The sequence below is a fragment of the Nilaparvata lugens genome, chromosome 3 (genome assembly GCF_014356525.2).
Source record: "Nilaparvata lugens isolate BPH chromosome 3, ASM1435652v1, whole genome shotgun sequence".
NCBI lineage: Eukaryota > Metazoa > Arthropoda > Insecta > Hemiptera > Delphacidae > Nilaparvata > Nilaparvata lugens.
This window is the reverse complement of record NC_052506.1, coordinates 98,831,570-98,858,597: the sequence shown is the minus strand read 5'-3', so window position 1 is coordinate 98,858,597 and position 27,028 is coordinate 98,831,570. Positions and strand designations below refer to the sequence as shown.

At 34.2% G+C, this 27,028-nt stretch overlaps 1 protein-coding gene across 2 annotated transcripts in view; it reads left to right on the top strand.

Annotated features, from left to right (window-relative positions):
• The window catches only part of LOC111043540 (beta-1,4-galactosyltransferase 4), a 48,095-nt gene extending 21,823 nt beyond the window's left edge, over positions 1-26,272 (top strand). The window contains exons 5-6 of one of the 2 annotated variants that reach the window (XM_039425272.1): positions 14,543-14,758; positions 23,587-26,272. In XM_039425272.1, the coding sequence (XP_039281206.1) occupies positions 14,543-14,758; positions 23,587-23,710 (340 nt within the window). In that variant the 3' untranslated portion in view covers positions 23,711-26,272. The remainder of the gene's footprint in view (positions 1-14,542; positions 14,759-23,586) is intronic. The other variant, XM_039425273.1, reaches the window with a different exon arrangement.
• Positions 26,273-27,028: the final 756 nt, after the last annotated feature.

Sequence of the window (27,028 nt, the reverse complement as noted above, 5' to 3'; positions counted from 1 at the left end):
AAGGAATAGATGAGATTAAAGTTGAAATCTCCCGCCTAAAGCAAGAAAGTTCGAATAAGGACAGACGAAATGAAGGAAGAGATAGGAAGTTTAACTTGTTGCTTTTCGGTGTTGGAAGTAAAGAGCTTTTCACTATGAATCAAAAAGTAATAAACATTTTGCGGTTCTGGTTCCTGATTTCAATGGAATTTCATCAGAGAATTGTGGAAAACAAACAGGAATAAGGAGAACTCACCTATTATTGTGAAATTCAATTCACTCATAACGAAGAACACGATATTGAGAGGAAAAAGAAAGCTTCAAGAAAAACAAGAATTTAAGAATATTCAAATCAAGGAGGACTTTTCAGTTGAGACTAGGGCTATCAGAAAGGAATTATTCCCACACCTTTTGAGTTTAAAAAAAGAAGGAAGGAAAGTTTTCATGATTGGAGATAAGTTGAAGGTTGATGGTATCCTTCTTTCCCTGGAGGAATTGCAAAAGCAAGAGTCAAACTCCTCTAAGCGAGCGAGAAGTGAAGAGGTATCACCGAGTCCAAAACAAGGAGAATGCATGGAATTCCATGATCGTCAGACAAAGAAGAAGGGGAAAAAGTCCAATGAAAACAGCCTTGAAAGATTCCTAACAAAGAATATTGATAAAACTAAAGAAGAAGACCGTCAAAACGAGCAATCGGAAGCAAAACGCAAGGAGGATTCAAGATCAGAAGAAACAAAAAAACAGGATGAATAGGAAAATGTGGAAACCAGGCTACCAACCAACAAAAACAAGAGGACAATATCTAAAGTAAGGAATTCAGGACTTAGTTATTCCCCAGAACGACTGGTCATTAAGGGGAAACAAGACCAAAACCTCCCAGGTTTAATTATAGGCACACTCAATGTAAGAACACTCAAGACAGAAGATTGACTCATCGAACTAGAGGAAGCATTTAAGGAATCTAGCATTGATATCCCTGGTATAGCAGAAGTAAGGAGACACTCCAAAAAAATAATTGAAAGCTTTCATTTTCTACCATTTTGGTGAAACACCAGGTCATAAAGGTGTTGGATTCCTTGTTAGAGAGGAGTTGAAGACGAAAATCGTAGAGTTCAAAGGTATATCCGAAAGAATAGCATTGCTGAAGTTGAAAACTCAGGGAAAACTGTTACATATTTACCAAGTTTATGCTCCTACTTCAATGGCTGAGGAAGCTGAGCACTAATCATTTTACAATTCACTCACCGCAGCTCTAAGCAGGGAAAGAAACAATTGGAAACATATAACTTTGATTATTGGTGACTTCAACAGTCAGATGGGAAAGCAGGAAGAGGGTGAGAGGCTTACAGTAGGGAAATATGGCTATGGGACAAGGAACGAAGCTGGACAAAGACTGGTGGATTTCTGTCAAGAGCAAGGATTAAGAATAGTTAATACATTCTTCAAGAAACGAGCTGGTAAGAAGTGGACTTGGATTTCACCAAATCAATTGTTTAAAAATGAAATAGATTATGTGCTGACTAGGCACAATGGAATTGTGAAGCAGTTTGAGGTTTCAGGGAGTCTGAAATTTTATACAGATCACAGACTCATATCCATTGAATTGACAAAAGATTGCTTCAAAAGGAGGCCAAAAAGAGAATGGAATGAAGAAGTAGTAGGGAATATTTTCAAAGCAAATGAACAAGGACAATTTGAATTAGAATTCCAGAATTGGCGTGAACAAAGAGGTGCATGTCTGCAAGAGAGCTACAATAGATTGGAAAGCATAATAAAAAGTGCTTTTGAACCTATAATAAGTACAAAGATGAGGAAAATAACCAATGAAACTAAAGAATTGATTGTTAAAAGAGAAGAAATGAAGAAAAACAACAAAAGTTTCCATGAATGAATTGAGTTTAATATGCTTTGCAAATTAGCAAGATACCATATTAGAAAGGATATTAGGACATTATTTGAAGACAGAATTATAAAAAATGTATTGGACACCAGTGGATTAACAAAGAAATTGAGAAAACAATTGTTTGACGGTAAAGAATGGAAAGATAGACTTGGCAGGATTGTAAGGAATAGGAATAGTTATTTGTGCAACTAGTGCGCAAAGTGACAGTTTGCTGCACCTAAAGAAACGTTTACGCCCAAGCCGTAGGCGAGGGCGGAATGGTTTCTTGAGTGCAGCAGAGGAACTTTGCGCACGTATTTCACATTAAGTTTTTCCTACAGTTACCATTGAATATGAAAAGTGGGTAAAATGAAACTAAAGAAAACTATTCAAACCATTGAATATGAAAAGTGGGTAAAATTGCCTGAAATGCATCAAATGTTTTTCTGTGTAATTTTATTATTGATAAAAACCTTAATCCTGAAATCCTAAAGTCCTAGTTGTCCTTGGTTATAATATATAATGAATAATAATTAGCGTGTTGTGCTTCGTTGCACCTCTGCTCACAATAGCAGCCCAGTCACTGTTACCAACTTCATTTTGATTTTGCTGCACTGTTGCTCCATATAACCTACTAAGTATTTTGCATTGCCATGTTGCAAATCTGGAGTGCAGAAAAATTTTTCCCGCACTAGAGCAGAAAATTGATTCTTTGCGTTCTGTAATCAGTGCAGCAATGGCCACTTTTCAACGTAACTGTAGGAAAAGGTATTTCTGAAAATGCTACTGAATTCTTCAGAGAGCTATGTCATAATATGAAGTTATCGATAATGTAATATCGATAGTCGATGTATTGATCGAGAGTTGTAACAAGTCGATACTGCTACTTCTTCAACAGGATCATGAGTTGTATAGTTGTATTTGCTTCGTGCATAATATTCATTTAATAAATACTTTGTGTATAAACTTTGTGAATAACGAACCAACAAACATAACATGGCACAGTCGATTATGTTTGATGACAAAGATGAACCTGTTAAAATCGCGATCTTACTACATTGCATCGGAGAAGAAGCATTGCAAAAATACAATACTTTTCAACTCAGTGAAGCAGATAAGAAATCGTACAAGAGACATTTGGAACTTTTCAAAAATTATTTCATTCCGCGCAGCAATGAATCAGTTGAAAGAAATATTTTCTTCTCAAGAACCCAAAATAGTCATGAATCTTTTGATGATTTCTACACATCATTGAGGAAACTAAGTGCATCCTGTGGTTTCGGTAATATGCTGGAGAGTTTATTGAAAGACAGAATTATTGGTGGACTAAACAATAAAAACTTGCAGGATAAACTTCTACGTGAAGAAGACCTCACACTCGAAAAATGTGTCAAAATGTGTCGTACAGCAGAGCTGGCCAATGAACAGTTGAAGACTCTAAACGAACATGCAACCACGATCAACGTTGTGAATCGGGAGGAAAATAAAAACTATAATCCTAACCAAAATCGTTCAGAACAAGTGCAACACAAGTTCCAGCAACGTGATCCAGTCAACCGAAATTACCAACCAGTTCAACCTACAAGAGATGGCTTCAAGGCAAGAAATCAACGCAATTGTCGCAATATTATTAAGGATTGCAGCCGATGTGGACAAGATCATGCTGAACGGAATTGCCCTGCTTTTAATAGACAGTGTGCGATATGCAAACGGCGAGGCCATTATGCAGTAAAATGTAGAAGTAAGAAACAAAATGTTAGTCTGGTGAGTACAAAATCTGACAATTCAAACAATTTATTTTGTGGAACTCTAACCTTCTGTAAGGGAAAAGATTGGTATGCATCTATCACAATAAATGACAATAAAAAGGTTAATTCCAAATTAGACACGGGAGCTCAATGTAATTGCCTTCCGCAGTCAGAGTACAAAAAATTAAAGGGAATTCCAATTAGTAAGTCAAATAATATCCTATTCAACTATGATAATTCAAAAATAAAAGTCCTTGGTGAATGTGAAGTACCTTGTAAAACTGAAAATAATGTAAAGAAATCATTACTTTTCCAAATAGTAGACATTAGAGCACCTCCTATTCTAGGTAGAGAAGTTGTGAGGAACTAAATTTAATTAAGAGAATGGATACAGTGTCAACAACAAAAAATAGTATAATTGAACAAAATAAAGATATCTTTGAAGGGCTAGGTGAAATTAAAGATTTTGAATGTAAATTGAATCTGAAAGATGATGCTACTCCTAAAGTTGAAGCTACTAGGAAAGTTCCAGTATATTTAGAAGAAAAATTCAAACAGGAATTAGATAAAATGCTAGATGCTAAAATAATCAGAGAAGTACCTAACTGAGCCTACTGAGTGGGTAAATAGTATTGTCTTGGTGAAAAACCCCAATAATGAAATTCGTATTTGTCTTGATCCACAGAATTTAAATAAAAATTTATTGCGAGAACATTTCTACTTACCAACATTTGAAGAATTAGCTAGGAAATTAGGTGGATGTACAATGTTTAGTACATTAGATGCTAATCAGGCATTTTACCAATTGAAACTTAGTGATGAAAGTAGTAAATATACAACATTCAATTCAGAATATTGTAGATTCTGTTTTTTGAGAATGCCTTATGGAGTATCTGTAGCATCAGAAGTGTTTCATAGATGTTTTTCTAAAATATTTGGTGATATTCCTGGTGTATCCATTTTCATTGATGATTTGATTATCTATGCCAAATCTGAGCAAGAACATGATAAAATATTGCAAGTTGTATTGCAAAAAGCTCGAGACTATAATGTAACATTCAATCCAAACAAATGTAAATTTAAATTGCAACAAGTAAATTACATGGGGCACTTAATATCAAAAGATGGTGTGAAAATAGATGATAGGAAAATTAAGGCTATTATTGAAATGAAAAAACCAACTAATGTGAATTCTTTGGAAACATTTTTGGGTATGATAACCTATATTTCCAAATTTATCCCGAATTTGTCAAAAAAACTTCAATTTTGAGAAAATTACTGAAAAAAGATGTTATCTGGCATTGGAATTCTGAGCATGACAAAGCATATGATGAGTTGATAAGCATATCGACTAGTAAACCTGTTCTGCAATTTTTTGATCCAAATAAAGAAATTGTATCATCTGTAGACGCATGTAAGGATGGATTAGGTTGTGTTTTACTTCAAAATAATTTACCAGTAGAGTATGCATCCAAGTCATTGAATAGCACTCAACAGAATTATGCAATCATAGAAAAAGAAACATTAGCTATTTATTTTGCATGTGAACGTTTTCATCAATATATATTTGGTAAGCATGTAACTATTGAATGTGATCATAAACCTCTAGAGAGTATTTTCAAAAAACCACTTAGTGAATGTCCTGCTAGATTACAAAGAATTCGTTTGAGACTATTGCAGTATGATTTTACTATTGTGTACAAACCTGGTAAAGATTTACTGATAGCTGATTGTTTGTCTAGAACACATTTCATTGCTTATGAAGATGATCCTCTTAGTGAAGAAATTGAGTATCAAATCTGTTTATTGACATAAAATAATGAATTTGCTCAAAATTATCATGATAAGTTAGTTATTGAAACAGCAAAAGATCCAGCTCTTTGTAAAGTCGAAAATATGGTAAATAATGGATGGCCTAACAGTATCAAAGAAGTACCTTCTGACTGTCAGTCTTACTTCAGATATAGGGAAAATTTGTATATACCGTAGCTAATGATTTATTGTTTAAAAATGATGGTATAGTTGTTCCAACAAGTATGAGAAAAGAAATGTTGAATGTTTTGCACTATAATCACATGGGCGTGGAAAAATGTAAATTGAGAGCTAGGAATAGTATTTTTTGGCCTGGAATGTCCAATGATATAACTAATATGATATCTTCTTGTGAAGCATGTGCAAAATTCAATAATTGCAACAGAAAAGAGTCATTTGTAAGTAGAGAAATACCGGATAGTCCTTGGCAAGAAGTAGGAATGGATCTTTTCAAACTACAAGGAGAATATTATGTTTTGATGATTGATTATTTTTCTAAGTTTGTAGAAATAGGATTGTTGAGAGACTTATCTACTGAATCTGTGATTACAATAATGAAATCTATTTTTGCTAGGCATGGAATACCGAAAATCTTATGGTGTGACAATGGACCACAAATGAAGTTGAATAATGTTAAGTTTAAGCAGTTTGTCAATGAATGGAAATTTGTACATAAAACGTCAAGTCCTGAATACCCACAATCGAATGGTATGATTGAAAGACAGGTAGGAATTGTAAAAACTATGCTGAAAAAAGCCATGTATGATGGTAAAGATCCCAATTTAGCATTGTTAGAGTACAGATGCACACCCTTGTCAGCTAGTTTGCAGTCACCTTCAGAATTATTGATGGTTAGGAAATTGAATCATTTAATGCCTAATTTGAGTCAATTTGTAAATAGAGATAAGTATAAGAATGTTAGAAATAAGTTGAAAGAGACTCAAGAACGTCAAAAATATTACTATAATAGAGGAGCAATGAATAAAAAACCATTGAAAATTGGAGATCAAGTTTTTGTAAATAAAAATTCTTCTAAGGAAAGGGAAAAAGGATTAGTATTAGGATTGGCAGATAGACCAAGATCGTATAGAGTTCAATTAGAGTCAGGACAAAGGGTAGAAAGAAATAGAAAACATTTGAATACTTTCAAATCAGAAACTCCATTTTATTTGCAAAAGAATAATAATAATGATGTAAGAATGAATGTAACTGAAAATGAAATAATTCCATTCGTATTTGAAAATGGCAATGATGATAGCAGAGTAAATGAAACTGAAAATGTGTTGCAATAAGGGATCGCCCTAAAAGAAATGTACAGGCACCCAAGTATCTAAAGGATTATGTTTTGTAAGAAATGTTTGAATTATTATGTTGTAGTAAAAAAAAATATATATATATATAAGATGATTTTGTTTTGTTTAAAAAGGGAGATGTTATAATATGAAGTTATCGATACTGTAATATCGATAGTCGATGTATTGATCGAGAGTTGTAACAAGTCGATACTGCTACTTCTTCAACAGGATCATGAGTTGTATAGTTATATTTGCTTCGTGCATAATATTCATTTAATAAATACTTTGTGTATAAACTTTGTGTTTGATTAATAACGAACCAACAAACATAACAAGCTATATCGGGACACATCTGAGAGCGCTGTTGTATTGGAGCAGATTAATTTGCAGGAAAAAGTACCAACAATTGAAGGAAGTGACCTGAAGACAGTTGTAAGTACTTTGAAAAGCAATACCATTGCAGGAGGCGATAGGATAACAAACAAGATGCTGAAAGTACTGTACTCGATCTCTTCAGAAACAATAATCAGTCTGTTTGATAGAATCTTCAGTGAACATTCGGTACCTCAGCAGTGGATAACATCAGACATAATTCTACTGTTCAAGAAAGGAGATCAATCAACAACTATCGACCAATAAGCATTTCATCTTGTTTCGGGAAACTCTTTATGAAAATGCTACAATATCACCTACAACCAATTATGAATGAGCATCAACCAGTCGAGCAGGCGGGATTTCGAAGTCGATTCTCAACGATTGACCATCTTCAAGCAGTTAGTCAACTCATAGAAAAATGTGATGAATTCAATATAGGTGTCTACTTGGCCTTTATTGATTATAAAAAGGCATTTGATAGTTTGAAACATGCATTCCTTTTCACATCGCTTGAAATGATCCAGCAACCTTCTTAAATATAATAAAGGACGTATATAACAATAGTACAGCACGAGTAATATCAGATTCACCAGGAGAGATCTTCAGGGTTCAGAAAGGTGTAAAACAGGGTGACCCACTCTCGCCGTCTCTCTTCAATGCTGCTCTACAAAACATTTTTAGTGGTCTCAAGTGGGATAGGTATGGTTTGAATATCCAAGGACAATATCCAAATCATTTACGTTTTGCAGATGACATTGTTCTCATCGCCAAATCTCCATTGGAACTAAAAATCATGATAACCAGCTAGGCTGCTGAATGTGAGGAAGCGGGGCTCATTATAAATCCAGGGAAAACGCATCTCATGACTAATAGGGAAACAGTAGACATAACACTTGATGGCTGTTCATTGAATTGGTCAAGAGAGATTATTTATCTAGGACAACTGATTGCTTTCACTGACAGAACCGACAAAGAAGTGAAACGTAGGTGTGCAATTGCATGGAGGAAATATTGGTCATTGAAAAGTATTCTCAAGAATAAGGAGATTAGTACTGTTAAGAAGACACAGATATTAAAGACTTGTGTTTTTCCCGCACTTATTTATGGCTCCCAAACCTGGGCGTTAAAGAAAGCAGTACTACAGAAAATAGCAAGAACTCAAACGGCGATGGAAAGAAGTATACTGAATGTAAGGAGACTAGATAGAGTTAGGAATACATCCATCAAGGCGATAACAAAATTGGACGATGTACTGAAGACTATCAAGACTCTGAAGTGGAAGTGGGCAGGTCACGTCGCTAGATTGGAGGATGGCAGGTGGATGAAGAGTCTAACTTTGTGGAAGCCCAGCTGGAGGAGAAGGAAAATTGGACGACAGCGATTCAGATGGGAAGACGACACTGTGAAAGTGACTGGGGATAGGTGGGCAGTGTATGCAAAAGATAGAGATAGATGGAGGAACCTGGGAGAGGCCTATGTCCAATAGATGACCTGGTTTCCACAAATAAAATGATAAGAACATTTTTGCATTTTCTTTTTATTTAATCTTGTATACTAATAATGGAGTTTGGACTATTTGAAAAAAAGCTAGCTAATTCAGTAATGTTATTTAATATTTTCAGTTTAGCAAAGATGTTCATTCTTTCTACATATTATTTTGTATTATTGTATAGTGTTGGGAACCAATAAAGGTTTTTATTATTATTATTATTATATTATTATTATTATCATTATTATTATTATTATTATTATTATTATTATTTTATTATTATTATTATTATTATTATTATTATTATTATTATTATTGTTGAAAAATAGTTAATCATATTTCATTTGTCAAGAAAATATATTTTTTGAAGATGTAATAATAATTTTTCATGATTGAGATAAGATATTTTGTCAATTAGTGAATTCCGGGCGGTTGGACTTACTAATAGAAAAATCCATAAAACAGGTTTTCTCGACATTGACTTTCAGTTTATTTGCCTTACACCAATTCTCGATGCTTTCTGTGATGCGCTCTCCCTGCCTCAGCAATTGCTGCAGATCATTCTCAACAATAAGAAAGTTCGCATCATCTGCAAATAGGACGCTACTGGCAAGAGGTACATTACTTGGTAAGTCATTTATACAATGAGAACAATATCGGACCGAGGACTGTTCCCTGTGGTACTCCCCTTTTTATCTGGCAAATTTTCGACCTGTATTTATGATTCATCACTTTTTGTTTCCTGTCCTCAATTTCTACAACCTGCACTCTATCAGTGGTAAATGATTTCAACCATTCTAATGCTGAGCCTTTAAATCCATAATGTTGCATCTTTTCTATCAAAATATCATGATCAATACTATCAAAAGCCCGTTTTAAATATATAAAGAAACCCAAAGCCTTTTTTTCAGCATCCAATGACTTGTATATTCGGCATAAGAAGTTATTAAAGGCATCAATAGTTGACTTTCCACGTTGAAACCCGAACTGGCTTGAGGAGAGAATTCTATTAACTTCAAGGTGTTTTGAAATGGTAGTTATAGCCAATTTCTCAATCAACTTGGAAAATGAGCTCGTGACTGATATTGGTCGAAAATTACTCACTTCTGAAGTGGATCCTTTTTTATGGATGGGAATAACTTTGCCCACTTTCAATTGACAGGGAAATGTTCCTGAGCTGAATGATAGATTGATAAGCTTCGTTATTACACTTCTTATTGGATCAAAACACTCCTTTAATATACAGCTTGGAATATCATCCATTCCACTCGACATTTTGCTTTTAATATTGTTCATAGCTGTAGAAACCTCGTCCTCTGTAAATTCAGGGAATCTCTCCAATGTGGCGCCTACAGACTTAACATTCAACAGTAAGGACTTGGAAGATACGTTAGATTGAGGAATTTCATTGGTAGCATTTATGAAGTACTCATTTATCATATCTGGTATGTCAACAATTGAATCGATTTGAACTCCATTAATTGCTTTCAGATATTTTGTTTTCACGGTATTTGTGACTGTCTCCATTTTTATTAGTTTCCAAATTAGTTTAGATTTATTCTCTGACGACTCAAGCATTCTCTCTGCATAAGCTTGCTTTGATGAATTACGGTAATTGATGTTTTATCATTTGTGATAAGTCCTTCAGTCTATCCCTATACGTTATTTCAGTTGGAAATCTTCTCGCAAGTAGTAGAAGGTCTCTTTTAGCTTCACAGGCATATTCTAGTAGTGGTGATGTCCATTTTATTTTATTTTTGTCATTTTTCTTCTTCTGATAAACAATTGGGAACAATTCACTGAATGCTGCACAATACATACTCAAGAAATGATTGAATTTTTCATCAACACAATCTCCATTATTAATCACCGTTGACCAGTCTACCTCCATAAGGCGTTTGCAGAATTTTTGTTTCGCATCATCTGAAAATATTCTTGATGAGAAGAGATATCCATCACTTCTATCGGTGTTCCCAAATGAATAATTCACAACTTGAGCACAATGGTCAGAAAGTCCTATTTCGATAATATCTACATATTCAACCTCAACCAATGCTGTCATGAAACAAATGTCAATCAAGGTTGAGGATGTCTCTGTTATTCTTGTACAACTCTTTATTATTCCTCGTAGTCCATATGCCTCAAATAAGGATTCCAGTGTCTTTCTCCTGCTTGAATCAACCATGAAGTCAACATTGAAATCACCGAGCACTATACAGCTTTCAAATATATTTGACATTATAAACAGAATTTCCTCAAGTTTGTCAGCAAAATTTTTGAAATCATTATTAGGTGGCCTGTAAATACATATAATAGCACATTTCATGTGTACTGCTACCGCCACTTCGAAATCATTGCCCTCAGTCTGTTTAATATCAAGTTTATTAGCCACTATGCCTTCTCTTGCATAAATTGCTATGCCACCTCCTTCTCTGTCGATTCTGTTGTAAGATGAAATGAGGTTGAAATTAATAATGTTTACTGTGTTATCATTCTGAAGCCAGGTCTCCGATAGACACAAAAAGTCAATCCGAGTTTTTTTACCATTTTTTCTTATATTTCCAAGTTGAATAGCTAGTTCATCTGTCTTGTTTCTTAGACTTCTTATATTATAATGGACCAAATTAAAGAAATTATCATGTTCATTCTGTTTTTCTGAAGTTGTTATGTAAATCAAATTGCTATCGAGGCTACTGGTCCTTTCTCTAAAAAACCTTTAGAGTTTCTTGGGTTTCCATTTTCCACAACTGGAATTTCAATTCCACAACTCTAGCTGGGTTTCGTCAAGTTCATGCCCATTCTATGTTACCCTCATTTGCTCACCGACAATATCCGAAATATTTACTGTTACTTGTCTTGGTTTCATTATTATATCTCTAAGTCTTCTAGCGATTATAGATTTACCTTTTCTATTTAAGTGTAATCCGTGTCGTGTGTGTTCACCAGCTTTCAAATTCCACATATCTAGTACTGTCGTTTTATTACGTGCAATATTCTTCAGGCACATCGTATCGATATGGAATTGTTCCTATGATGATATTCGTCTTTTCTGACAGAGATAGAAATCTACACAATTGTTGTTGAAATGCTCTATTACAATTTCCCTCTATGTGCCAGTTTACATCGTTTGTACCCCCTATAACTATTAAGAAATCATCGACATTCAGATTAGCCACCTCTTTGCTTTTCAAAACCGCATCCACTATTTGTGACATTTTCGCTTCACCAAGCACCAAACCAGACACCAAAAACTCTTTAGACAATGTATTGTTCAAATTTGTTGCCTGATCACGACCTTGGCTATCCAAGAAAATTAATACTTTCCTTTTCAAATCTTGTGTTCCATTAATTTTCAGGTCTGAATTCTTGAGTCTCCATTTTTGTTTGTTGTTGAGATCATTGATTCAATTGGTGAAACTTGAGACAATATCTCTTAATTTATAATTTTCTCCTATTACAGAATTTATTCTATCGTAATTTTTCCTTATCTCGAGTTCTAATTCTTATATCTCTCTGTGGAGAGAATTATTGTTCTCATTTAAGATTTTTATTGTTTGTTCACGGATACCAACTATATCTAAACTGTCACAATCCGGCTTGCATTTTTTAGTTGTCAGTCCATAATAGTTGTCTGTTTGCGTATTGATACTTCGAGAATTTGTGTCCAGTTCAATTTGAGTTCCAACATCATTCTGGTTTAAAGATGAATTACTGCTAATACTTTTCATATTCTTGATTTCCTCGATAAGCGCATCTCTTTGACAAAGTAACTCATCTATTCGCGCAGTCAATTCCTCTTTCTCTTTTTGTTTGTTGTTGAGATCATTGATTCGATTGGTGAAACTTGAGACAATATCTCTCAATTTATAATTTTCTCCTATTACAGAATTTATTCTATCGTAATTTTTCCTTATCTCGAGTTCTAATTCTTGTATCTCTCTGTGGAGAGAATTATTGTTCTCATTTAAGATTTTTATTGTTTGTTCACGGATACCAACTATATCTAAACTGTCACAATCCGGCTTGCATTTTTTAGTTGTCAGTCCATAATAGTTGTCTGTTTGCGTATTGATACTTCGAGAATTTGTGTCCAGTTCAATTTGAGTTCCAACATCATTCTGGTTTAAAGATGAATTACTGCTAATACTTTTCATATTCTTGATTTCCTCGATAAGCGCATCTCTTTGACAAAGTAACTCATCTATTCGCGCAGTCAATTCCTCTTTCTCTTTGTGTACCTATACAATCATCTGTTTGACACTCTGCATCATTTAGCTTACACTCTTGTTGACTATTTAATTTGGAGTCGAGTGAAAATCTTTGTGTTCTGTTGACTACTTTGTTCAGACGTTCAATTGATATCCCTTTTGCCTGAACATTAATTTGTGAAATTAGTTGGGACAGGGGGTAGTGTATGCTTGACATGCTTCACACTTATTTTCACGTTTCCAAGCATTGCATCGGTTGTAATGGAACCTGTACAACCCCTATTACTACATTTCCACACCACGTCGCCATTAATTAGCGGATGACTTTTCCTGTAGCATTGTTTTTCATAATAAACTCCTAATCCATTTCTAGAATTCTTGTACGTCAGTATTGTCATGATAGTTCGTATATCTTTTGTCTAATCACTTTCTTATAAAAATTGAGAAGTCGTGGGAGTAATAGCAACCGTATTTGTACTGTATTTAGAATAATAACAACAACCTGAATATATTTTTGTTGCGGGGTCGTGGAGATAACGAAATTATTGTTTTCCTCACAGTGGATTTAGATAAAATTCTTCTCACTTCTTGTCAGGAGTTGGAATGTTATCTTTCACTCTCTGCTGCTGCTCTACGGTGATTAATGGGATCTTTTCGTTCGGGCGTGGGAAATTTATAGATCAGAGGTTTTTGGCAGGAAGGTCAAAGTTCATTTAAATGTTAAAATCAACGTGAATCTTGCTTGCACTGAAAGTTTTTCAACCTAACCTCGCACACACTAGTGAAATTCAAACGCCTGTCATGAATGTTTAGAAAATACAAAAGTCTCACTAATTGCGTCAGAGCACTACAAAATATACTTGAAATCCACACACACTCGAATTGTCTTCGCCTCTAGCAACTTATATTATTTATTAATCATTTATCAAGTAAATGGTGACACGACATTGACACCACTTCCACCAGCAGATCAGGCCTGCCAACCATTTTCATTGAGCCAACTGAATTCAATACCTCAACCAGAAATTTGATCAAATCATGAAATATAATATGTTTGTATGATAAATAAATCTTCACAATTATTCAGGTAATCTCCCATAATACGTGTCTCTAGGAAGCTATTAAAAACAAATATTACATACTCAATAATATTAGTAGGTGATAAAAAATGAATAGCCTACATATTTTCAAGTTTTTATTCTATTCAAAATACAAGCCATCGAATATTTTTCATCTGTGATTCAATTTTGAAATATGCAAACTGGAGTCGCCAGCTAATGATTTTGCTATTTCGTCTTTTTGCTCATTATTCCCTATCTTTTCACTTTTAATACGTTCTGCATGTTTAGTATTTTTCCATTATTCTTCCTGTCACTCAGTTTCCTGTACTAACTCTTAGTATTGTTACATTATTGTCTTACAGTTATTGTTACAATTTTTTCTGATAGATAGCACAATTGGCAGTGCCAACCAGACGACCAGATTTAAGTTTTTAGATTTCAGGTTATGTTGTTAAAGAAAACATTATCACCGATAACGTGAGTTACGGTATTAAAGTTATTTGATTTACAGTTTCTATCAAATGTAGGAGGAGGAAAAATTTTGGTACATCACAAGTGAAAAATGCTTTTCTCCGTAAGGGGAATTTATTGTTGCCCAAGGCGAATAATCAAACTTTCCCCTCAGGGAGAAAAAGCAGTATTTTCACCCTAGATATAAATATAACTCTAATGCTATTTGAACTGTTTTTTCAGTCTCCCATATAAATTATTAATTGGTGGAGTCGTTGCATTCACCAAAAGTCAATTTGAGAGAATAAATGGCTTCAGTAATTTGTATTGGGGATGGGGAGGAGAGGATGATGATGCTGCAAGAAGAATAATGGCTGCCAACATGAAAATTACAAGATGGCCTAAGTATGCTAGATATACAATGCTGTTACATAAACGCCAACATATCAATTCTCAGAGGTGACTATACGAATTTTCTACTACAACTTTTTATAATTTTTAGCCAAACTGAGTCGGTTTATAACAGGCGCGGATTCAGGACCCTGACCTGGGGGGGCGTCCAGGCCCCCCCCCCGTTCGACTCAACCCACCACACGAAAACGGAAAGTTTTTGAAGTTTTTAACCGAAAACAGCACTTGCGAGCTTTATTTGTTGAAGTTGATTGGATTTTTCATTTATTTATTTATACAATAATTGCTACTATTAAATTTTGTAAAACTTTAAAGTGGAAAATCTGGTGTGGTACACTCACACAACTTTCCTTGCTCATTGAACTGTGAGCCTCATTCTTAAACGAGAATAATATAGAGGAATAACATAATGACGATTGGCGGCAACATAATTGAAACTACCATCAGACTACTGTATATGTGTATACCGTATATAATTTTTTTCAGAGTACTGTTTCCTTTGTGTAAATTGTGAAATTCGATGATTTTTTTCAGTCGTCATTTTTTTAAAGTCGTCAAAACAGCTGTTCTACAGATGAAATATCTTGACTATGTGTTCTTTTTATAAACTGCTCTACCTACCTACCTCATGCACGAGAAGGAGTTTACAAAGTCCATTTCTCAAGGATGGGGTGGACCCCATTTGTTTCCAAGGGAAAAGACTCATGTCAGTTGATAGAGCTGATAAATAACTATACAGGGTATGAAGTTGAAATAGATCAGTCAAGTCATTTTTGAGAAAATCGTGAAAAACATGATTTTTTAGTAATTATCCGCCATTTTTCTCAAGAATATTACGTATCTCCTGCAATTTTCCCAGAGATGAGACTCATTTGAGTTGATAGGGCTTATTCATGGTATAAATTTGAAGAAAATCGTTGAAGCCATTTTTGAGAAAACTGTGAAAAACATGGTTTTTTAGTGATTATCCGTCATTTTTCTCATGAATATTACGGAGCTCCTGCAATTTTCCCAAGAATGAGACTCATGTCAGTTGATAGGGCTTATAAATAGGTATCCATGGTATAAATTTGAAGAAAATCGTTAGAGCCGTTTTCGAGAAAACCGTGAAAAACATGGTTTTTTAGTAACTATCCGCCATTTTTTCCGCCATCTTGAATTGTATTTTATTGAATTTCTCATTGTCGGGTCCTCATGGTATAAGGACCTCAAGTTTAAAATTTCAAGTCAATCGGTTAATTAGCAATGGAGTTATCGTGTTCACAGACATACACACATACAGACCAACACCCAAAAATCATGTTTTTAGACTCAGGGAACCTTTAAACGTATAGAAAACTTGAAATTGGGGTACCTTAATTTTTTTGGAACTCCACCATAGACGGTCCTAAGCCGTTTATGTACTAATGTCGAATAGGTACTACCATCAAATACCAGGTAATGCTCCAGTTGACAGTTCAAGCTGTCTACTCTACACAACCAGCAAATCCTATCCCAATTGGGAAGAGGTGAAGGGGAGTGTCTGGCCCCTCATGACGGGACCCCTTCGACTAAAGGAAGGAAAACCCCAACAGAGAACCTTGGTCTTCCAGATTGGGGGTTGGGCGCAGGGCCAACACCCCTGCCCTGCAAAAAGCTTATTGTTACGAAACCTACAAATGCCTTGCAACCGGACCGGAATAAAAGGAAAAATGAACTGATACCCAATGACAGAAATAGGATGACGGAAAAACGTAAGAAAAACAGAAGAGACGGAGATTTATTCCTTGCCACCTGGAATGTTAGAACTCTGAATAGGGCGGGAAACGCTGCCGTGCTACGGAATGTGATGGAAAAGTATGGAGTGGGAATTGCTGCTCTGCAGGAAATAAGATGGAAAGGGAATGGAATGATGGACCTGGGAAATCATACCTTGTTTTACAGTGGTCATGCGCAAAATAACTTTGGGACAGGATTCCTTGTAGATAGAAAATATAAGGATAGAGTAATGGATTTCAATGCTGTCAATGAGAGAATTTGTGTGATACGAATAAGAGAAAAATTTTTCAATATAACTTTGATCAGTGTACATGCACCAACCAATGAAGCCGATGGAAACGATAAAGATGCATTCTATGAGAATTTAGAAGAAATATATAGAAAAGTACCTGATCATGATGCAAAAATCGTCCTCGGTGACTTCAATGCTAAAATTGGTAGAGAAATATGTTTTAGACCAGTAATAGGCATACACAGCTTACATGAAGAGAGTAATGCCAATGGACTTTGTGTGATAGACTTTGCCAGTGGCAAAAATATTACAGTTAGTAGTACTTACTTCAAGCACAAGGACATTCATAAGATGACTTGGTGCTCACCAGATGGAGTAACACGAAACCAAATCGCCCACGTTTTAATTGATAAGAGGCATGGCACTGACATATTGGATGTGAAAAGTTACCGAGGTGTGGACTGTGATACAGATCACTATCTTGTTAAAATCAAATACAGGCAAAGAATAAATAATATGAAGAAATTTCAAGGAGTGAGCCAAAAGAAATTCGACAGTGAGAAACTGATAAAAGATGAAGAACTACGAGAGAGGTACAGTCAAAAATTGGTGGAAAAATAGAGAGAATGCAAGGTGGAGGGAGTGTTTCAGTGGAGGAGCAGTGGAAGAATATTAAGCAAGCTGTTACAGAATCTGCACAAGAAACAATTGGATACAAAAAACAGGACAAGAGAAATGTATGGATGGATGATGAATGTTTGAAAGCATTGGATCAAAGGAATGTGGCCAGAATGAGAATGATAAGTCGCAGAACAAGAGCTACTACAGTAACTTTCCAAGAGAAACGGATATATGCCAGTACACTATGCCGTCAAGAGAAAAGACAGTATGAAAAAGCTAAAATAGAAGAAATTATGGAATTTGCCACGGCAAGAGATGTCAGGAAGGCTGGATTTCAACCTAGGACATCTTCCTGTCAAGACAAGCAAGGAAATTTATTAGGAGTGGGGAAAGGCAAATAATGGACCGCTGGAAAGAGTACTTCTGCGACTTGTTGAATCAAAATCCAGTGGAAGAAGGATTAGAGGCGATCAATTTTATAGGGCCTCTAATTTTTAGAAAATAATTTATTTCTATAATTGATTTATTTATTATAATTTTATAGAAAATAATTTCTTTCAGATTGAAGCCTTACATTGATGAAATACTCGGTGACTACCAATGCGGCTTCAGGAAAGACAGGTCCTGTACAGATCATTTTCTCACGATACGCATCATCATGGAAAAGTGTTACGAATATAACGTGAATCTGCACCAACTGTATATTGATTATCAGCAAGCTTTTGATAGTGTCCAAAGAAATAAGCTATTTGAAATCATGATAGAATTCGGAACCCCACTGAAACTTGTACGTCTCACTAAAATGACTATGCACAGCACCAGGTATAGAGTTAAAGTTCAAGTAATACTGTCAAATGACTTCTTAGCAAATACAGGGCTCAGGCAAGGAGATGTACTTTCAGCCATGCTTTTCAATATAAGTCTAGAAAAGGTTATTAGAGGGATCACCATCAACCCAAGGGGAACGACTATGAATAGGATGATCCAATGCATGGCATACGCTGATGATGTAGTTTTGATAGCACGAAATAGACAAAGTTTGGAAACTGCATTTACTCAGCTAAATGAAACATCAGAACAAATAGGACTTAGAATAAATTACGGCAAAACGAAATATATGGCCAGCAGCAGAACACGACAAGCAGGTGACACAGAAATAAATATAGAGAACTTTGTTTTTGGAAAGGTAGCAGAATTTAAATACCTTGGCTCTGTAAACACTGATGACAACAACGTCCAAGTCGATATAAAAGCAAAGATAGCTGCAGGTAATAAGTGCTATTTTGCCCTAAGCCAATTCCTTAGATCCAAAGTGCTAACGAAGAAGTTGAAAATTAAAATTTATGAAACAATAATAAAACCAGTTGTGTTGTATGGCGCAGAGTCCTGGGTTCTCACAAAGAAAGATGAAGATCTCTTGAGTACTTGGGAACGGAAAGTATTGAGAAAGATTTACGTACCAGTCTGTAACAATGGGGAGTGGAGAATAAGGACAAATCAAGAGTTACATGACCTATACCAAAAAACATAAATTGTTAACGAAATAAAATACAGGCGACTGAGTTGGTTAGGTCACGTAGAAAGGATGAGTGACTCAAGAGCAGTAAAGAAGGTCTTCAGAGAAAATCCAGGAGGAAGGAGACTACGAGGATGCCCACGATAACGCTGGCTAGAAGATGTGGAACAAGATTTGAGGAGGCTGGGTGTCCGAGGTTGAAGAAGAACTGGCGACAGAGAGGAATGGAAAGGCATCATAGAGGAGGTCAAGTCCCTAAACGGGCTGTAGCACCACGGAGTGAGTAAGTAAGTAAGTAATTTTTTTGGAAAGCAATACTTTCCTTACCTATGGTAGTAGGGCAAGGAAAGTAAAAAACACTCACATTCTTTGATGTGGCCATAATCAAAGAATGTGAGTGTTTTTTCACTTTGAAGTTTTACAAAATTTAATAGTAATAATAATAGTGAAAACAAGATGGATAACCAACAATAAACAATAATTACATTATCAAAATGAATTTGTTCATTTGAATGTCAAGGTCATGATACTTTTTTCTGTAACTACAATAGTAGTCCAGTCACTATATTATACATTGGTGCTTGCATTTTAAATTGTAGTTCTGATTTTTTAAAATATTGTTTGGATACATTAGAGAAATCCAGAACCAAGTATTTCATGGAAAATTCCCCTTGTGCTAGTTACAGTGTGACCCAAAAACCTCTTATTTTCGGCTTATTTTCTAGTTTTTAGTTATTTCCGCCAAATCCTGTAATCGATCAGAAAAATTTGCTCTCGTTTTTTTAATGATTGAATTTTACATTACGATCATATTCTTCCATTTACAGCAATTAAAAGAGGAGAAAATTAAATTCTAAAACTCAAGATCAAGTCCTTATTTATAATAATGGGTTACCGAGATACATATAGCTCTAAATTATTGGTCATTTCTTTGTGTATTGAAATACTGGTTAAACTACACTCAAGGATGAATTTTATATTTTTCGATCGAATTCGAATAATGGTGCATGATTTTGAGCCTTCTTGGTGAGCAGAGAAGAATGAACTGTGGTACAATGAGATCCGATCATTGTGTCTAAAGTTATGAGTGTTTGAAATTTTGATCCGTGAGGTGCTCTGATGCGCGCCTCTCCACTAAATTAAGAGCATCTAACGGGTGATTCTCATAGAATATGATCTGATGAACTTATATCATGGTGCGAGATCATAATGTGATGACAATAAATGAATAAAATTTTATTGTCGAAAAGCCTTTACAGCATAGACAACGTCAATATATAACATAACAACGATAAGTTCAAGTCACACACTTCTACAGTAGTATATACACAATGCTCATGTAATGATGGTTAATATTAACAAATACAATAACAACAACAATAAATACATTTGGACGTTTCTACTATAGTATCACAGTTGAGTGATGAAGAGAAGTTGAATTTAGATAACAAGATAATCAGACTAACCAACACTTATAGACAGGTACTAATTTAGTAACATATATTTACTAGGCACTCATCGAATTCAGTCAATTTATAAAACGGATTTAATACTAGCCAACTATATATCTTTTGTTTAAATATCTTTTGTGACACATTATGTAAATGGGAAGGCAGTTTGTTGAACAGTTTTTGTCCTGTGATCTCTAAAACTATTAAGAGATTTTGTCAGTCTTTGGTGCTGTATATCAATGCGATTTCTGTACCTAGTGTTAATTGAATGAACATCACTTCTTAACTGCAGACAGGATAGGTTCTTATGAGTATAAATTAGGACATAATATATACCTACAAGTTTATCACAGTTCGAATTTTTTGATTAATGAACAATGGTTTGCAATGCTCAAGATATGATGAGTTAGTTATAATTCTTAAAGCTTTCTTTTGAATGAGTAGAACATCATTGATCTGAGAAGCATTACCCCAAAGGATAAGGCCATAAGATATTATACTATGAAAGAAAGAAAAATAGGCCGTTCTTAAATATTTCATAGGTACTACACCGGATAGACTTCTGAGCAAATGAATTACTCTGCTAAGCGTTGAGCTGACATATTTGATATGTGAGCTTTGAGTCCATATGAATCCCTAAAAATTTCACACTTTCTGGATTATTCACTGGAGGTCCTCTTTTTAAATAAAAATTAAGTTGTTCAGTTTTACTGTTATTAAGAACAAAGCTATTTGCATTGAACCATAGAGATGCTTTTTCCATAGTGTGTTTGCTTTCCTGGTATTTTTTGATACAAAATTGTATCAGTCTTAACAAAAGCTGAAATGTCATTGATCGCAACCAAAAATAAGAAAGGACCAAGTATCGAGCCTTGTGGCACATCCGACTCAACCTTCAACAACGACGACTTGTTGCTAATGCTACCTACAGTTACTAGTTGACTACGATTCATTAGGTAGGACTTTAAAAATTTGAGAGCATTCTGACCTGTTCCATAATAGCTCATCTTTTCCAAAAGAATCGTATGATCAACACAGTCGAATCCCTTACTTATGTCACAGAAGGTGTCCAGAGCATAGTTTCCCTGTTCAAATGCTTGCAATACACTCTTAGTTAATTTGAGAAGAGCATCTACAGTAGATTTATTTTTTCTAAAGCCAAATTGAGAAGGTGCTATAATATTTAAACGCTCAAAATGTTCAGACAGTTGATTATATACTATAATTTCAAGTATTTTTGCTAGAACAGGTACAATGGATATTGGTCTATAACTACCTGGACAATCTCTAACACCCTCTTTGTAAATAGGCACCACCCTCGACTTCTTGAGCTCCTCTGGAAATACTCCTTCCGCTAAGCATTTATTTAGACAATGTGTAAGAGGCTTCACAAAACTATCTATCACCTCCTTTAATAAGTTGACAGACATGCCGTGAATATCACAGCTATTAGAAGATTTAAAACCTTTGACAATGTGTCTGACACATGTTCAGGGAGCACTTCACAGAAATTAAAGTTAGCAGTCAAACTGGGTCCCTTAACAGATTCTAGATCCAATGACAATCTACCTGGTCCATTCAATGAGTCTTGAATATCTTCAACAGACTGAATAAAATAATTGTTTAGAACATCTGGATGCAGAGGAACACTCTTTCTAGCATCAATATTATTATCAGCAACTGTGTTTATAATTTTCCATGCAGCCTGACACATGTTTTTTGATTTTTCAATGTATTCAGCATTATAGATTTTTTTTGCTTCTCTTATTGATTTCTTATAACTATTTCTACATTCTATATAAGCAGATTTTGTTTCGGCAGTTTTGAACTTATCATTTAGACTCATTAGTAAAAACATTCACTGCTTTAGGGCTGCCAACTGTGAACTGTACCAACTGTTTTTCTTATTCTGCTTGCCTCTATTGTAGGAAACTTTACAAGCTCTTTCAGGAATGTTATAGAAAAGAAATATGAAAACAATTCTTTAGCTGGTTCTTTTTTACTTTATATATCAGAGCAGTCAGTACTATACAACGAATTTCTAAATTTATTTATTTTGTCTGCAGTCATAGGTCCTGTTTGTACTAGCTTTGATTCGGTATTATATTTTTTAACATTACTACTATGTGCAAGCTCAACAATGGAGAACCCATACTAACAATTTAATGATCCAAAAAAGGTGAAATAGCTATTTATGTATTAAGAGCGTAATGCGCGACTTCATCGCTCGCGCAAAATAGTTATCACACGACGCGAAGCGGAGCACAATAATTTTGCAAGAGAGATAAAGAAGCATTACTCGCGAATTACATACAACATTTTTTCTACAACTGCCCAAACCTGTTAAATTACTTCTTTCGGCGGAGTTACAATTACCGACTTTTTAGGTTAAGATCTGACTTTTTGGCGAGCTTCTTACAATCAGCTGATTAGGAAGCGTAAAGAAACTCTTCTGCGCATGTGCGAATGATTTGGGAGCGTATAGTAAATCTACTGTGCATGCGCGGCGAGCGAAAAAGTAGATTCTCCTCAGAAATAAGCTGTTTTACGAGGAGAATTGAGTGTGTAGATTCTTTTTTTATGCACAGTTGTAGAAAAACTGATTTTTGTGTCAGGATTTGGGGGAAATAACCGAAAACTGAACCAAGAATAAAAGGTTTTTTGGGCCATCGTGTAACTAGCACAAGGAAATTTTGCCTGAAATGATTGGTTCTGGACTTCTTTTATGTATCAAAACAATCTATTGAAAAATCAGAACTATAATATAAAATGCAAGCACACCCCCTTTTATATATTTTTTCATAGTCAATATATTGACTGGACTAAAGTAACTGTAGATTTTTCAAACACCACTCGGAAAGTGGGGGGCTATCGCCTACCCCCCTGGATCCGCGCCTGGTTTATAATATATTGGGATATTAGATATTTGCCTACATATTTCAGAAAATTTTATCAATTATAAAACTCAAATCAGATCAAAATTAATATAAAATTTGAGAAGTTTGCATGAGTACTTTTATTGGATATAAAATGTTGGATTCAGTAGATCAGCCATTTTACGTGTTACCGTACACCAGAGAGGATCAGCTGTACACTTTCCTCCTCCACCATTTATACCTGAGGCAAGAGCTCACACGCTTTCCTTCAAACTGTATCAATAAGGGGAATTAGGGAATAAGGGGATGGTATAATACTACTACTGTAGTAGTAAACACTGTTTTCAAGTTCAAGATTATGTTGATAGGCTAGATTTACTTCATATCATGTGAAGTTAATGAAAATTATCTATATTTTCCAGGTGGGGTTTATTGGGAGCAACACAGTATAGATACAAAAGTGATGGTTTGAATAGTTTGAAATACAAGCGTGTTGCCTTCAAACAAAATCAGCTCTTTACATCAATGATATTCAAATTACCTTGATGAAGACAACACTCTATTCATACTGTATATTGAATTACAGCAGCCTTTGAGAAACTGAGAAGAAAATTTCAGATATGCCTACTGTATTCCAGTAATTATTCGAGTGTAGCCAGTTAGTCTGTTTTGTAACTTTTGTAGTTTTGTAGTATTATAGTTTTTATATTACAATAACGGTAAAAATATTAGATCATTTTATTTTTGTATCCACCTATTGAAGGTTCTATATCTATAGTGGGCCTTAGTTTATCAATATTATTTTTAAAATAATAAATACGTTTAATAAAATACAATGGACATTTTTCCAATATATAGTACCATACTCTACTTTTAAATTCCATACTTTATAACTATAAAAATAGCAATTAATGAGTCAGTGTTCATTCTATTGATAAGTTAATAATCCTCCAACTTTACGTAAAACATTATTTAGTAGGCTAGGTACCAGTAAACCGAGTCACTTTGTACCAATATTTGGCAGTTGAAATTTTAAATAGCTAGCAATCAATGCTCAAGTTTGAAGAAATCACTAGCAATATTTTTTATTGTATTTTACAAATGTTCAGAGTATTCTCTAATATGAATATTCTTCTTCAGTGTAATAAATAAATATATATATATATATATAATATATATATATATATATATATATATATATATATATATATATATATATATATAATGTTAAAGAGACATAATTATTGTTACCCATGGGTTGGGTGACTATTTGACTTTGAAAATATTTATAGATTCAATAAGTTCATTTTCAAGTGCTAGACAGAGTGAAACTAAGTGTAAAACTTTCAAATAATTAAAATAACATTTAATACAAAAAAATCCACTTTGAAAAAATGGCGAATAATATTTTTTATTGGAAATCATTCCAGTTTCTGCTTCCTAACGATCTTTTGTAGCATTGAGGCATGTTGGCTGCACCTGCACAATCTGCAACAAATGAATATTCAGAACGTATTTATTTCAAACAAGGTTGATTATGTTTTATTCGATAAAATAGGCTACATAAGTTTTATCTTATTTTGCATTTCATTTGCATCATTATTCTGAATAATTTCCATACAGAGGCAAACTAAACCCCAAATTTCGCCTAAAAGTTGACCTTCTTCAACCAATATTTAACTAGTCTAACAGTATCTGAACCAGTTCAACTATAGATATTTTGAATACACCAATTGAAATATAATAAAAAAGCAAAAATAAAATGTACTCACCTTTATATCATAAGTCTTTTGGAAATAGGATTTCTAATAAGACTGTTTTCTTATAATCTACTTATATCTTCTCAGTGAATTCACTTGATATTATTTTTCAACTTAAGACCATTCGAATTTTCCAAAATTAGTCAACAATATGTTGGAGCTCACTTCTTTATCTTGTGGATCAGTCATTGTCTTCTAGACTTAACGTCACATTAAACATTTGAATAGAGGTATTAATAAAATTGTAGTAAATATAAATCTATATAATGTTAAAAAATGCATATTCTGCATTTTATATTATCCAATTCAATCAATCCAGCCTCATGCTGGATAGATTCATCAACGATATGTGATGTTACAAAATTGTATAATAGGATTAATTAAGAAGAGAAAATATTGTAAGACTTTATTACAACAACAGAGGTAATAACAATTTGAAATTCTCACCTACTGGAAAATGTAAAAAAACAGGAGTTGATCATTTTTAATTATACAAATCGTAATTTTGTAGATTCTATTAAAATTAAATATAAAGTAAAATAGTAATGTAATTGACAAAAAATATTTATTATAAATTGAAAGAAGTGTTGCTGAAAATGAAGAAAGAAAGAATGGGTTGGAGTAAGTCTGTATTCATGCTTGCAAGAGAGGGGAGACTGACTCTTCTGTCTGGAGGATGCTAGGAAAATGGAGGTGTTTTATGTTTATTGAAAATGGGGTTGTGGGTGAAAATTTAAAGTGTCAACGATGAAAGTATTGAAAAATAGTACAGTAGAATTGGGTGGGATCAATTCAATTTGTAATCATGTTAAACTAAGTATTAAATTTGTAAAATATGATCTTGTTTTTAGACACATGTGAATTTGTATTTTATTATCCATGATCACTGTAATTTTTTGATTTTATTATATCGGTGTACTGGCACAGGATGTTCAGTCCCAATAGATTATATGGTTCATTATCAAATAGTTGTGTTTCAATATAAGTAAATAGCTTTAGATACCTTTCTTGAACATAATCAATAATATCTAACAGGCAAACACGTGAATAAGGGCTATTGTCTCAAAAAGTGGTGCTACTGCCAATAAATGTACAATAAAGAACACTTGAAACACAAAGTTTATCAAGGTGGCACTAGAAAATGTGATGATCAAAACAACTCAAAGAAACTGGTCATCTCACCGCCACCAGTACCACAGAGTACAGCAATTTTCAATAAGGGCTTAAGTACACTCAAAAATAAATTTTCCATTTTTCGACCGAATTTGACTTATATGATGCATGATTTTGCACCGCTTTGACAGGAAGAATGATGTGTAGTACGATGAAATCTGAACATTGTGTCAAAAGTTATGTGTTAGAAATTTTGATCCTTGAGGTGTCCGTATGTTGTCCCTATGAGGTGTCCCTCTCCACTAGGAAATACTGAAATGAAGTGCATCGAATGGGTGATTCTTATAGAACATAATCTCATGAACTTATGTTATTGTACGAAATATCAATGTGAGGACAATGTAGTTGGTGATAATAGTTAAAGCTGAAAATTAGGTGTTTTTCACAATACAAGGAGCATTGTTGTCAGGTGTACCTGGAAATCTATATGGGATAGAGTGCTCCACCTGATCTCAGATTGTAGAGCACAAAAATACGCCCAGAGGGATTTTGAACTATACATCTAAATAGTAACATTCGGAAGATATTATTGATCAAAAACTAAAATTCATCAGAATTGATTTTTCTTCAAATTTTACTCATTTTTGAAAAATCATAACTCAGTACTCATTGGAGATAAAGAGTTCCGAATGATCTCATTTTGTTCAGAATTGTATAATTAAAAAGAAGCGAGAGCAAAGTTTTCTGTCCGATTACTGCTGGGTTTGGCAGAAATAGCTGAAAACTGAAAAATGAACCGAAAATACAAGGTTTTTGGGCCACTCTGTATCTAGCACCAAGGATAGCTAGTATAATAAAGCTATTCTATATACGGTTTTTGATCTAGCACAAAGAAATTTTGCATGAAGAAGTTGGTTCTTCATTTCTCTCATTTATCCAAAAATAATATAGGTTACATCAAAAAATCAGAACTACAACATAAATTGCAAAC